General features: G+C 52.7%; 2 protein-coding genes across 2 annotated transcripts; one reads left to right on the forward strand and one right to left on the reverse strand.

Moving 5' to 3' along the window:
* Positions 1-1764: 1764 nt before the first annotated feature.
* Positions 1765-5873, reverse strand: PSY2 (Platinum sensitivity protein). Its single transcript, XM_062892274.1, has 6 exons — positions 5059-5873; positions 4841-4982; positions 4737-4815; positions 4623-4675; positions 3258-4568; positions 1765-3183 (listed from the first exon to the last, which is right to left on the reverse strand). The coding sequence occupies exons 1-6, from the start codon at positions 5179-5181 to the stop codon at positions 2210-2212; spliced, it is 2682 nt and encodes an 893-aa protein (XP_062740368.1). The 5' UTR covers positions 5182-5873; the 3' UTR covers positions 1765-2209.
* Positions 5874-11314: 5441 nt separating this feature from the next.
* On the forward strand, positions 11315-12700 carry QC762_605830 (uncharacterized protein; the record flags this gene model as incomplete). Its single annotated transcript, XM_062892275.1, has 1 exon — positions 11315-12700. The coding sequence occupies one exon, from the start codon at positions 11315-11317 to the stop codon at positions 12698-12700; it is 1386 nt and encodes a 461-aa protein (XP_062740369.1).
* Positions 12701-13994: the final 1294 nt, after the last annotated feature.

Consider the following 13994-nt stretch of genomic DNA (forward strand, 5'->3'; position numbering starts at 1 on the left):
GGATGGTCAGTCTGTCCTAAAAAGGAAAAGAAATAAGGGGCTCTTTTAGCGTAGTGATAGGCCCTTCAGGCAACAATAAAAGGCATGTTTATCTATCCTCAAAGATCCAAAGCCGGCGGTTATTACAGCTTTACTTGTATTTGACCAGCGGGTATAACTGCAGTGATGAATGACTTTGAGTAGTTCTTGCTCAGCAACCACCTATAGCTTTCTAAAGGGGCATCATCATCTTGTGGGACTGTGCTCGTTGTTAATGTACCTAGGCTTCCACACCGTCTTCTACATAATGATTGTCAAAGTGGTGGCTGTCAAAGTAATAGTTGTCAACAACCTGAAGAAGGGCAGCAACAGTGGTGGTCACGAAGTAGAGGTCGTTAAGCGGGGGCAGTTGGGAAAATCGATGTGGTGACGGAGTATCGTGGGTCTGTCAAGACCATCCACCCTCCAACACCACCCACCCTCACCACCACCACCATCACAAAAATAAATGAACAATCGTGACAACAGCAAAAGATAGGCACACCAGGATTCGAACCTGGGTTTTACACCGCATCAGATCAACACCCTCACACCTCTCCCCCCACCCCTTGGAAGGCAATCGCAGAAGCCAAGCGCGATGCCGCACCTGACACTAACAGTACAGCACTCCATGTAAGCAACGAGTTGTAGCAAGGAAGGAATTGGTGTTTAGACATTATCACCCCAACCGAGTCGTCTTGAACAACTTGACCATGCGCCCCGTCATGCGTCAGCTCTTATTTGTTATCATGGCAAGTACTGGGCCAAATATGTAAGCCATTGGTCCGTGGGTCGCGCGACTTTGTTGTGTTGTGTTTGGGGAAGGGGCGATGAGGGCTGGGTGGCACGTACGTTGTGTGTGAGGTGAGAAGGAACGGTGATGGTAGAGGGCATACACAATGGGTGGGGAGAGCATGGGTTTGGAGCTTGAGGGGGTGGGATGATTCGCCATCAACAGCTCGTGGTCAAATGGTCACCGGTGCTGAGCTTGCTCCCCCGAACATCAAACAACGGCTTCACATCCCGGAGCTATGGTGCACCCGACAAACGCTCTACCTCCTCCCCCTCAACTGCTGATGGCCTCACAATTTCCCGCTGATACCCATCTCACAATTCCTTCCGCTGGTCCCCTCCAGATCGATTGTCTATGTCGGGGTTGGTAAGACTCTAGCAGACGTCGAAAATCTTGTGTGTTGGCTGTGTGGACATGTGACTTATTACTGTACCTTCAGCCATGGCAAAGATGCCTCCAATGAAGAGGGCCGTGTTGTTGATGGCCTGGTCCATTACTGTTCACAAGATTGCGGCTTGAATACAAGCTTGCGGATTGGATACATATATTCTAGGAACAAAACTCTGTTTGGCCCCCTCTGTAAGCCAAACATTCTCAATTGCTCTATCAATATTTTGAAAGGAGGCAGCTTAAACTCCTTACCATTGCTCAACCTCCTCGTAGCATCAACTCATCAAAACACAATCACACAACCCACACACCACAACATCAATCACCTTCCTGCCCCTCCCGCCCACAAAACAGCAGCACACACAAGTAGAGTAATTTTATGTTTTATGCCTATCACCCACCGCTTTGTGTCTACAAGCATAGGTAGACAGCAAAGCAAATCAGGTAGTTAACTATACACATTGTCCCCCCCTTCACTCACCACCCCCCGGGACCTCCTAACTGTCACTCCCCCCCCGCCTCCTGCCCCATCTCAAGCCACTCCCCCCCATTCCACCAACCCCAGTCCCCAAGCAAAGTCCCCTTGCAAATATGATTTCTTTGTAAAAAAAAAAAGTTTAAAACACAGTGCTGATACGAAAAAAGCCCGCTGAATAATAAAAGCAAGAGAAGCAAAGAAAAAAACCAACCCCAACCCCAAACCCACCCAATCACCTCGTCCCTACCCAGTCCCAGAGAGAGTCCTCCATCAACCTCCCTTTCCCATCCCTTTCCTTCCCCCACCCAAAACGCCCCATGGAAAAAAAGAAAAAAAAAGATCGAATTTTTGGTATTGTGCCGACATTGTTGAATGAAATAACCGAAAAAACGCTGACCGTGAAAAGAAGAGAAAAAAGAACGAAGCGAGCCGGCGAAATATATACCATTCACAGCAACAAAAAGCACTGAATGTATTTTTCAGACGAAAGAAAAAAAACCCAACAACCCCAACAACCCCAACAAAGAATATTAAATCCCAGCCCCACCCCTCACTTCCCTCCCTCCCTCTTCCGCCGCCGGACTCCCCGCCCTCACAACCGCCGTCTTCAAAACAGGCGCAATACTAATCGCAATCTTCTTCTGTCCACCCCCTCCTCCTCCATTCGGACTCCCCTCTCGACTCCTCGCCTTCCCACTGTTATTGTTGTTGTTGTGAAAACTCCCCTTCTTCCTCAACATCCCCCCCACCCCTGACGACCCCAACGAAGAATTACTCCCTGCACTACTGCTATTCCTCCTCTTATGCTGCATCAGCTTATCCAGCGCGTCATCCTCATCCTCCTCCCTCCTCCTCTTCTCCGATAACCTTTCCGGCGGCGGCGTACTCGGCACCACCACCACCGGCTTCTCATTCTCCTTTGACTCACTCCCCCCCCCATCCACAGCTGTCGTCGTCGTCGTCGTCGTCGTCATCACCGCATCCCCCCCACCACCCTCTTCCTCCTCATCAGACGTGTACTCCACCAGCGGCAGCTTCCCCCCATTCACCACCACGCCCGTAGGACGATGATGATGATGATGATGATTCTCCTCCTCATCATCAGAAACACTATTCCAATACTCCTCCTGCGCCTGATCAACAGCCAAATGCTCCATCATCGCCCCCCTCCCCACCCCCCTCACCTCGTCCTCCTCATCCACCTCACTAACCGTATACCCCCGGCTCTGATCCCACCTCATCAACATCCCCCTAAAGTAATCAACATGGCTCAGCGCCACTACCTTCTCCCGGTAATTCTCCATGATGTGCCTGGCCAACTCCCGATCCCCCTCATAATTAATCGACGTGAAAAAGTCCAGGCACGCCGAAGACAAGAGATTGTCCCGCGGCAGCGTCCGCAGCAGCGTGTCCAAGACTGGGCCGAAAATTCGCCTGTCGGATAGGTGTTTGGTGAAAAAAGGGTCACGAAGGAGGATGAGGTGGCGGAAGAAGCGGATCGCAACTAAAATCCCAAGAGAAAAAAAAAGGAAAAGAATTAGCAGGGTTCAGATAGGGATGCAACAAAGTATTTCGTACCAAGCTGGAGGTGCTTCTGTTTGCAGGCAAGAAGCTGCGCAAACCTAGACGCAATGTTGTGGTCAAACACAAAGTGCTTGCTCCGAAAAGTGTGATGCCTGATGTAAAAGCAGAGAATCTCGTTCAAGTACCCGAAAATCCCATCTTCGAGGGCATTAAACTTCATGTTAGGCCTCTTCTCGAGGTCAAGCAGCGGCTTGAACAGCTTGGCGACCGAGTGCTCATAAAAGTGGGCAATGAACGCGTCTTGCTGGGGATCGGAAGAAACCTGATGTTTTCCCTTGGGCATGAAGCCCTCTCTGTTTTCTGGAGGGGGGCCGCTGCCGGGAACATTTGGGTCTAGAAGCACCTTGAGTGACTCTGTAAGTTGCGACTTGATCCCCAGATCCACTTCGACGAGGAGGAGATCGATGAGGGCGTCGGTCAGGGGCGCTTGTTTTCTATGGGTCTGCTCGTAGATGGTCTTTCGGATCATGGAGGGGTCAAACTCGAGTATGGAGCCGAGAATGTCTGTAGCACCAACCCGGACCGTCACGTCAGGGTGCCTAAGCCCGTAATTGATAACGGGAACAAGTCCTTGCTGGAGGAAGTTGCCATAGAGTCCTTGGCGGGCAGGTGGTTGGAGGTTCTTCGAGATGGCGCACATTTGCTGGATGAAAATGACGGCTTCCTTTTTGCGCAGCGGCTGCACAGTCGGGTCGCCAAACACGGCAAAGAGATCCGTCATGAAACCGGGCGTCATGTGGAGGTGCTGCACGATCTCGACCTGGTTGAAAAAGATGAGCGAGTTGAGGACTGAAAAGGTAGGGTCGTCCAGGATCCTAGCAAGCACAACGTCCTTCAAGTACTGTAGTCGGTAGGTCTGATGGATCTTGCGTCGCACTTGGTCATCCTGGATCCTGACCACCTCCTTATACCGCCCCTGGTTGTTCAACCACTGCCGGTGGTTCGCCTTGTGCGTCGGAAAATCGGGATCGTACTCCATCGCACCCACAACTCCCAAAACACACTCGTCAGACACGGCATGTTCGATGAGGCCGGTGTCGTTCAGCAACACCACCGTCTTCATGATGTTGCAGAGATGATGCAGGTCCCCCAAGCTCTCCATATCCTCGGCCATCTCTACTAGTGGAATAAGTTTGGCGATGTAGTCTTCGCTCATGATTGCTTTGGCGAGGGCATCGCGGCCGGACGGGGATTGCGAAAGGTTCCGCAGGGTATTCTCTATATCGATCAGCGTCCCCAGCTCAGCAGGCGGGAGCTGGATGGAGGTGGGCATGTCCATCGCCAAGTCGTCTGAGAGACCATCATCTGCAGCACGGCGAATCAGCAGGCACTCCCCTGGATAGGTTATGCAGCTCCTACCTGGTCCCCCCATGGCGGCCTGGAATTGTTGTTGAACGTGGTCGATGAATTTCCTAGCACCCGGCGAGTGAGCTTGATGCGACGAGCGTGGCATGCGAACAGGTTCAGACAAACCATATTGCCTGGCATCCATCTGCCTCCTGAAAGGAAAGCGCCATGTCGACGCCATTGTCGGTCCAAACAATGAGGGTGTCTGTGGCGCAAGTTAGAGAACAAACTCCGGATACCGCAAAGGTCGAGTGACATGCCCTGCTGCTTCTGGAAGCCATCTTCCTTCACTATTTTGGTCTCGAGCAGTAGTCTGTCCGGCTGGTCTTCTGACTGGACGATTACGCGGGGTTCTTTTTGCTCTTCCTGGATCTGAGGGATGGGTGAGTTGAGTCATCAGCGAAACCGTGTTCTCTGCCATGCGGGGGACGGGAACAGCACAGCATACCGTGACGAAGCAGGCGGTGCAGAAACCGGTGCCGCGGTCAAACCAGTCATTGTTGCGAAGCTCGTAGACCTTGACGCGCTTCTTGTCGGCCGTCGTCTGATGAGGCACGGGTTGTGCCATCATCAAGCGCTCGATGGCCTCGTCTCCGACGTCGACGTCGAGGGTGGTGTCGCTGAGTAGGTGGGGTGCGATATCGAAATGGTGCGGCGATTGCGATAGCTCGGGCTCGGCCGGGTTGAGGAGAGCAAGGGCCGCCACTTTGTTCTAGGGTTTGCGCGCTCCAAAGATGGGGAGCGCGTCGGTGCTGCAGCGAAGTGTGAAGAACGGGCTGGCGGACAGGCGCTCGGGTGTGGACAGGACACGGACTGTCTGTCGCTGACTGGCGTGATAGGTACGGCAGGCAGAAGTTGGGGCAAAAGTCAAACTGGTTGCTCGGGTGGTGGTTGTGTGGTGTGTGGCCTGTTGTCTGTGGTCTGTGGAGAGGGTGACGTCGAAAATAAAATCCGATGTCGAGTGGTTCAGGGAGCCATAAGGTTTCGGAAAGACCAGGCGGCTTCTTGTCGAGATGATAAGCCCTCGAGATGATAGAGCGACAGCGCACGCGACCAGCGGCTCCTCAGACGATCGCGCAGGAGCAAGGCGTGCTCTTCAGTAAATCCCCGTCGCGACGAACGATGCGCGACAAACAGCGAATGCTTTCTTCCTTGGTGGGCGTTGAGTGGCGATGGATTATTTCCTTGGGCCGATTGCTGCCAATCTGGATTCTCTCTGCAGGCGCGCAAGGTTGCGATGGGGAGAAGCGGGCGGAGTGCGTGATCGCTTGGGTCAAGCGGGTCCCGAAGGGGTTTAGTGGCAAATGGATGTGCCGGCTTTTTTAGTGCCATGCTAAGAATAAGCGCGGCCTGATGTCACTTTTCTACCTAAAACACCCCCACCGGCCCCGGCCCTTCACCACGCGCTGGAACGGCAGACTGGCCGGGCATTTCCTTTCATCTCTCAACCTCCCCCGCTCCACCTCCGTCCCGGCCCCGTTGTCTTGGAGCTATGACCTCCGTCCGAAGCCTTGTCCGTGTCTCGGCCAGCATCCGAGCTTCTGTCGACCTTGGACGGCCCCACTCGGTCTGATATCTTAACCTGATTACTGATGATATATATCACCATCTTGACAACCTCACTTGTCGACGGTGCCGATTACGATTGATATTCAAGAGCTCTGCTTCTATTTACGACCATTATGGCTTTTGCAACAACCAATCTTTGTATTGACATTTTCACACAATAGTCATTCACCCTTGGTCTTCACATATCATTGCAATCCTTGGTCTTTAACTCTACAAGACACAGCACAGCATCATTAGCTTTCCAAGCACTCTTTGAGGGCCATGCCAGCTTTGTGCTGTCCTGGGAACCTATCCTCTCTATCTTCAGATGACGAGGTGATTGATGGCTAGAGATGACCATGGCCAACACGGGTGTTGAGAGCATCAATGTTCTCGAGGTTGCACTGAGTCGATGCCCTTCCTATATCACCATGGCCACCTCGTCATAGATCGCAGTCACGCTGGCATCACGAGGCCTCATACGAAAACCACTTTGTCTTATATGCCAGCTGGTAACCAACTGCGCATTCATCTCCAAGCTTCAACTGCAGCCACTCTCACCCATTATCTATCTACCCACAACCATCACCCACCGGGGCCACTTCCCGCCTTCCCACCATCACCAACCACGCCACACACCACTCTTCAGCTCTCACAATCCGATCAGGCAGTCTGCCAACCCAAACGAGCCTCTGCCCAGCAGCCATACCCAGCCCACCCTTCCTTTTCCAACTTCATCCCCGATAGTGGCAGCGGCATCGGATCTGGCCGCATCGATGAAGGAAGTGACAGCCTGGTTGTATGCAAACCTGTCTGGCGTCGTGACAGCCGGGCAGCGGGAAAAAATTCCGAGCTGCAGCCCTCTGAGGTAGCCACCTGAAGCCAAGTCACATATTTATCTGATGTCTCTCGCGCGCTTGGGCAGTGGTGTGTCCTGTCAGGGCTTGTCAGGGGCAGGGGATGACCCAACAAGGCAGGCCAAGATAAGAGCAAGCGCCCGCCGTCGTTTACGGCCAGTCTTGCAACATATTCATCACCAAGAGAAGCCGGAAGCTGCACCCTGTCTTTGACACCTGCGAATTGATTCCGTCAGCCGGTCGTGCATTATCTCGATGTCTGTCTCAGAGATGATGCTACCGAAACTACCCACAAGCCCTGAGGGAAGATGGGCAATGTCTCCGGTCATGCAGGAACTTTACCCAGCCCACGAGGCTGGACAAGCTCATGAGAAAGATAGATCGACAACTTAGCACCGCCAGCGTAGCAATCATGGCTGGCTGTGGCTTCTGCCGGTCCACCCATCTGCCCATGGATATCTACATACATTGCAGTGCCGGACCTTCCTCTCGCCGAACAAGCAAACGTGGAGGGTGGAGGGTGTAGGTGTATATGTAAGGTATGCATATGCAATGTACGCACATCTTTCTATTTCTACGCTTACCACTCAAGAGCCCCCCTTCCCCCCTGACCGGGAGAGATGACATGGCAGATTTGACCCCCACGCCCGGGCTTGCATGGCTGGTGTCTGCTCTCTCTCGCTCTCGGCCTCTCTTAACTTTTCGGGGCCCGCTCACACAGGCCAAGCGTATCACTCCAATGCTGACGTTGGATGACATGGCCTATCTGGCGGTTCCTGATCCTGCCGTCTGTAATGTATGCGGTCATGGTGGAAGCGTGTTAAGCGCGTCAGTTAATACACCAAACACGTACCGAAGGGGAAAAAAAACCCCAGTCATGCAGGGACCTTGGACCAAACCAGTGTTTTGTTCTGTCTGGGAGAATACATCCATGTTTACGAACAGGAGCTCGGAAAATCGAATACTACCTTACGTACTCTAACCCAAGTTTTCCTCCGGCCCATCCGTCCGAGATCTTTGGAACATAAAAACAAAGGCAAGCTAGATAAGGCGAACATGTAGGTAAGAAACAGGCGTCGACACTAGCACGAAACGAGTACGAGCCAGCCCGCATGGTCGAGTTACCTATCTCTTATCTCTGCGGCAGCATATACAGTACACAGCAGCAGAAACAAAAACAGGGACACCACTGGGATACTGTTTTTCCGTCAGTCCAAAAGCTGCCGTCCAACCTGCACCCCATCCGTGTCTGTGTACACAGCAAGCCACAACAAGCAGGCCAAGAAGGCTTTGGTGAGATTTCTTCGATTTCCAAGATTTTTAATCTTTTTTTTGTTTCTCTCTGGAATCAATTGCGAGCGATGTTTTTTTCTCAGATTGGGTTGGATCAGGTAGGTAATTGGATCGTATTACGACCTTCAGGACCCGAATCCTCACCGGCATATCTATCTCTAACCTGGTCAATATCATCCCAGCGTTGCATCTCAACAATGCGGATCGTATCTGTCTGTCGGTGTCAGCCCTGCTGAGAGGATAGATGGTATCTTTGCTTTGGGGTTCACTTGATAGAGAGCAACATGAAAAAAATGCGGATGGACAGGAGGTTTGTGCGGTTGAGGAGGTTGATGAGATGAAACACATCAACAGCTGTTTGGTCGGGATGAACTGATGGCAGTTGACAGCGCGGTTAGGTGGGTGGATTTCAGCGGGGGGGGGGGGCAGAGCCGCAGCGCTGAACATGCCTGGGGGCTAGGTAAGAAATGATCTCTGGCAGGGAACCATGATATTGCGATTTCCGGTGATTTAAGCCGTTTCTTTTTATTTTGTTTCTTTTTTCTTGGGGGAAAATAACAAGGAAAGAAAACGGGCAAGTGCCGACAACAGTGGCAAACACAACACCGCATCAACCTTGTTCTAGAGCAAGCAACAGAACTTGTCAGAAAAGAACGGCCGAGGTCGTTTCTTTCTCCTCTTAACCGAACGATTCTGCAGCTGAAACGGACGGTCCGTCCAACCGTTGCCTCTCTCCCCACTCCGGCGAGTGCCTCCGAGCAACGGACTGCTGTCAGTCAGACTGTGTGGGAATTTGTGAACTAATTAGCGTCAACGGTCCCCGCAATACGCAATACATACAACACACGGTTTCTTTGGTTTCTTTGGAAGCGTTTAGAAAGAACTTCAACGGGGAAGACGGCAGCTTTGGTAGCTGGAAATGCATGACTGACAGCAAAAAAAAAAAAAAAAAGATGAGACATCGTCCGTTGTTTTAACCTTTTCTCCGATTCCATCAACCCATGTTTTGGATTGTCCTGTTAGCGCAGATCATTTGTGGTATCCAAAGCGAGTTTAGCTTGCCTAGCGCTGCAACCCCCCAAGAGGTTTAGCAAGCGAGGGTTTTTATTTATTTTTATTTTGGAACGGTCACATCGGCGATAGGGAGTGGTGGCGCTATTGAAGATCGAGACAGCCGCGATAGGAATGGTTGGTTGGGCGGTGGAGGAGCTGGAAACTCTTCTTCAGAAAGAATGTCTCTGATCCAACCGACTTCCAGGGCTTTGTGATATATGGAGCCCGGTGGCTGTCAAAAAAGATGCTAATAAAAGAAAGGACCCTGACTGTCTCACAGCGCCTGTTTGTTGCGGCGGCGAGACATTCATCCAATTCATAACTTGGAGCAACAACAAACTGGGAAGGCTTTTATATAGGTATATATGGGTTTATTCAAAAAGGCAATCAAATTCTGTGCGAGGGTGGATATGATTTCATCTTCCCCTTGTACTGCGTAGAAATGGCGGCGGCACGGTTCATGTCAATTCAGACCCCTGCCCAGGCCCGAAAAGTGCGGCTGGGCTCGACGTTGCATTCTGCCAAAAGATGGGTCTCTTTCTGAAAGAGAGAAACCGGGCGGGTGGTGTCCCGAGTGTCGACGATGATTTGTTGGTGAGCGGGAAGTCGGTCGTTCTGTCTGCGTGTCTGGCGTCGCACATGTGTGTGTACATACATGAGATGGTAGTAGCTATTCCAGAGCATCGGGAACTGATAACGCCAAGTTTTCCCTTCCATTCTCGCGGGGGCTTGGCAGGTTCAAGGTTCAAGGTACTCGACACTGGAATACGAGGGGGGGAGGGGGCCCACTGTTTCTGTATGCGTGGCTCCAACAACGACAGGTCCAGAGGTCTCCCCCAATCCACCGACAAGATACCTGATTCTTTCTTGGAGAAGACTCACTTGTTGGAGAGAGGAGTAGGTGCATTTCTGCACCTGCCTTACTCGTCCCGTCGTTGCTTTGGGACCATCAGAATGGTGCACATTGTGCCTCCGTACCCCGCCAGGCCAGACCACCTCAGGGTAGCAAGGATGCATGGGTGGTGTGGTGTGTGAGGTAGGTACCTGGGTACAACATGTCTTGGGGGTCGAGGAAAGAAAAACCCCCGCGTGGCTAACTAACCCCCTCCCCTGTTGATGCATGGATTGCCAATGCGGCGCCTGTTCTTGTCCTTGATGCCAGTCCGGTCTGAGCAAGTCTCGCACCCGACGGGACACTCGAGGGCTGAAAAAGCCCAGATTGGATCTAGCCGTGCCTGGAGTCGTTTGGAACAAGTCTGTTCTCATATAATGCCCGCCTTCTCTCTGTCTGACCCCGTAAGGCAGAGCCCTCCTCCTGGAAATTCGCATCCCGAACCACACAGCCCTCCGAGTCTTTCGACTGACTGACTGACTGACACACCACCACCAGCCAGCCTTGTGTCTTCTCTTCTCTGTGTAGCATCCAGAGGCCTCTCTTCGCTACACTATCCTGCCTACCATCTAGCGCTGCTTGGCCAGACCGATCCTTCTTGGCTGCTCTACTCGCCTCACTCAAAAGTTGGAGAGCTCCCATCCCGAATTTGCAACTGGATTTTCCCCGGTTTCGATCATTGTTCCTTGGATCTAGAACACGGCTGTCACCGAGCACGCCTGCTGCCTTCAGCCGAACTTGTCATTCAGCTTCGAGATTGCCCGAGGACCCTGAGTTGCACTCAACCATTTAACCCCTTCGAACCTCGCTACCTCCCGTCCTTCCATGCGACCTTGAAGGCACTTAATATAAACAGACGCAACCTGCACCACCCCGCAGCATCCCAACCAATATCGACTTTGATCAGGTGCTTTCGACACACGATTGTGACGTCGGAGACTCCCATTACCCGCTTCTGCCTCTCACGACGCTTCCATCTTCTGGACTTGCCCCTTTCCTGGAAACAACACATCTTCCCGTGCGCAGATCGCTGGTCGGGGACGCAAGGCCAATCCTTCGCCATGTCCATGTTCTCGTTCATCAGAAAGGGCCGACAGGCAGCCAAGGAGCACAAGGCCGAAAAGGTCGAGAAGGCAAAGAGGGAAGCCGAGAAGCCTCCTTACAGGCACATCCCAAAACATGCCGCCATCGACGCGGTATCATCGGGGCCTGCTGGGTGGAGGTCCGAGGACCGCCAGAAGATTGTTGATCAGAACAAGCGGAGGAGCGCCATGACCACCAGTGGCATGAATATGACTGGCCAGCCTCGCATTCACAGCTCTCTCTCCCACGTTTCATTCCCAGCTGCCTTCGCTACCCCGGTGGTCCCCAGGACGTACAGCCACAGCAGCATGCCCGCCGGTTGGGCGTCTGGGGATATGAACTACAGCAACGTCGACGTCTCTAGTTCGTCGGTGAAGGGCAAGGAGGTCGACAGGAGCACATCAGCCTCGCTTTATCTGAGCCGATCAGCAGCTAGATTGTCAGCCGGGAGATATCCAATGAACATGAACGCCGTCATTGGCACCGGTGATCTCTCAGTCTCGCCTGTCGACAGCTCCAGCAACTCGACAAGCTCGCAGGACGATCTGGAGATGAAGCCCATCAAGCACGCATCCCTCCCACCAGTGACGAGCAAGACAAGAGGCTACTCAAGACCCATGAGCGACAGCGGCTCCATCCACCGCCTTCACCCAGCCCGAAGACTCTCCGACGCTGAACAAAACAGCACCCCCACCCCGGCCCCAGCGCGCACCTCCTACTCCCCACGCACGAGCTCCCTCCCTGCCGGCATCCCCCCCGTCCCAGCAATCCCGGCCATGCAATTCGGCGCCGCGATCACAACCTCCACCGTCTCCTCCACCACCGCCTCGGCAGCCAGCTCCGTAACCATGGTCCCCATCGCCTCGAGCGTTTCTCTCCACACCAACAATACCAAACTAATAATCAAAAACGTCGAAGAACGCCGCGACGTGGCGGTTATTTCCCTGACCCCCGAACTCTCCAGCGACGATGAAGTCTCCCCCGTCGGAACCGCTATCTCCCCCATCACCACCTCCCCTACCAAGAACAAGAGGAGGACGTGCAAACCCAGCCGGTTCCCCGAGCTGGAGACGATCAACTCGAATATTTCCATCGCCGCGGTTGAGACACCTCTCTCCTTGGTGCCGTCATCGGAGAAGGACGGTCTTAAACTTGCGGTGACGGAAATTCATGAGAAGATTCGGCCTACGTCCACGATTGCGGCAACGCTCCCGATTGATTTTGATGAAAACAGCCTGCCGACGCCAAAGGCGCTCGACCTGCCTGCGCCGGTGGCTCAAAAGCAGGGGAAATTGAGCAAGAACCCGGGGAGGAAGGGGAGGTGGTCGTTGAGGGGGCATAAGAGTGCTGCTGTCGCTGTTTAGCCAGGTAAACCAACACAATCACCACCCCCAACTGCAGCCGACGCAACCTCTCTTTTGTTTTGATGGGGGGAGTTTTGCTATATCATCATGAGCACACATGGGCCTGTTCAGTTTCGCCCGGTCTTTTTCTTTTCTTTTGTATCAACCTTGGCAAGCGAGCGTAGCAGGGCGTTGGGATATTTTTTTTTATTTAAATTTTTTTTTTAATCATAAGCGTGTTTATTCTGTGTGTGGGGGAATGTAATGCCTGGCGTTAAAAGTTGGATCTTTCTATTATCTACTGTCTAGGTACGCAAGGAGGGGAATGATGACATGGAAACTGGAATGGATTGGAAATATTTCACTAGATGGATGGATGGACGGGCATTGGGATAGCTACGATAGCAGAAACTCAGGAAGAACACACCCGCCAAATAGGTCACTGTTCAATCTTTCGATGATAAGACCTCTCTCCAACATGCAGAAAATGTGATCGCATCAACATCCAGAGATAGGAGAAATCAATGATTCCAGACAAGGGGCGGCGCGCTTTTACCACGTGGGACTAAGCTATCCATAACGGGGTTGGTTTGGGAGCATACGGCTAGGCCTAACTCGGCGGGTTCAGCTCTTGTCTGGCAAGCCACTTGAGTTGCCGGATTTGGAGTTAGCGGCGCGCCAGGTTGGGCAGAGGACGGTGTGAATGAGCGGAACGAGGCGGCGGGACGAAGAGAGTGACAAGACGGAGGGGTTTGGAGATGGACTGGGCGCTGCGCATGAGGAGGTAAGGCGGACTGGTGGTGGTGGTGGTGATACACACACATGAGCACAGCCAGCGGACGGGCATCAATGCTAAGGACGGGGAGTCACCGCGTTGCTCTTTTGCAAACCATCATGATGATGATGATGATGATGCTGATGATGATGACGGAGGCGGCGTAAAGCTAATACCTCTGGCGGATTCAATAATTCGTCTTTTGCAATTTCCACCATCTCATCGGTGCCCCATCAGACATCGGTGCCATATGACCGGTGATGAAAGCCTGCCGAATCTATTATTCTTTACTAGCAATACCCGAGACATTTCAGATCTGCCGTTTGGACAGTGTCAACATGCCAGTCTGTGTGTGTGGAATTCAACAGTCGGTCCAGACTGACTCCAACTTCTGCTCCAACAACCAACCCCAATATGTCTCCAACTACCTATCATGCAGCGATGCACCTCCAGAATGGACAGCACAAGAAAAGGCTAATGCGGCGATTTGCCCATCGGGAGGCAACTGGTGGGGAGGGGAAAGACAGCAAATAATACCCC

Source organism: Podospora pseudocomata, chromosome 6 (genome assembly GCF_035222375.1).
Source record: "Podospora pseudocomata strain CBS 415.72m chromosome 6, whole genome shotgun sequence".
Lineage (NCBI taxonomy): Eukaryota > Fungi > Ascomycota > Sordariomycetes > Sordariales > Podosporaceae > Podospora > Podospora pseudocomata.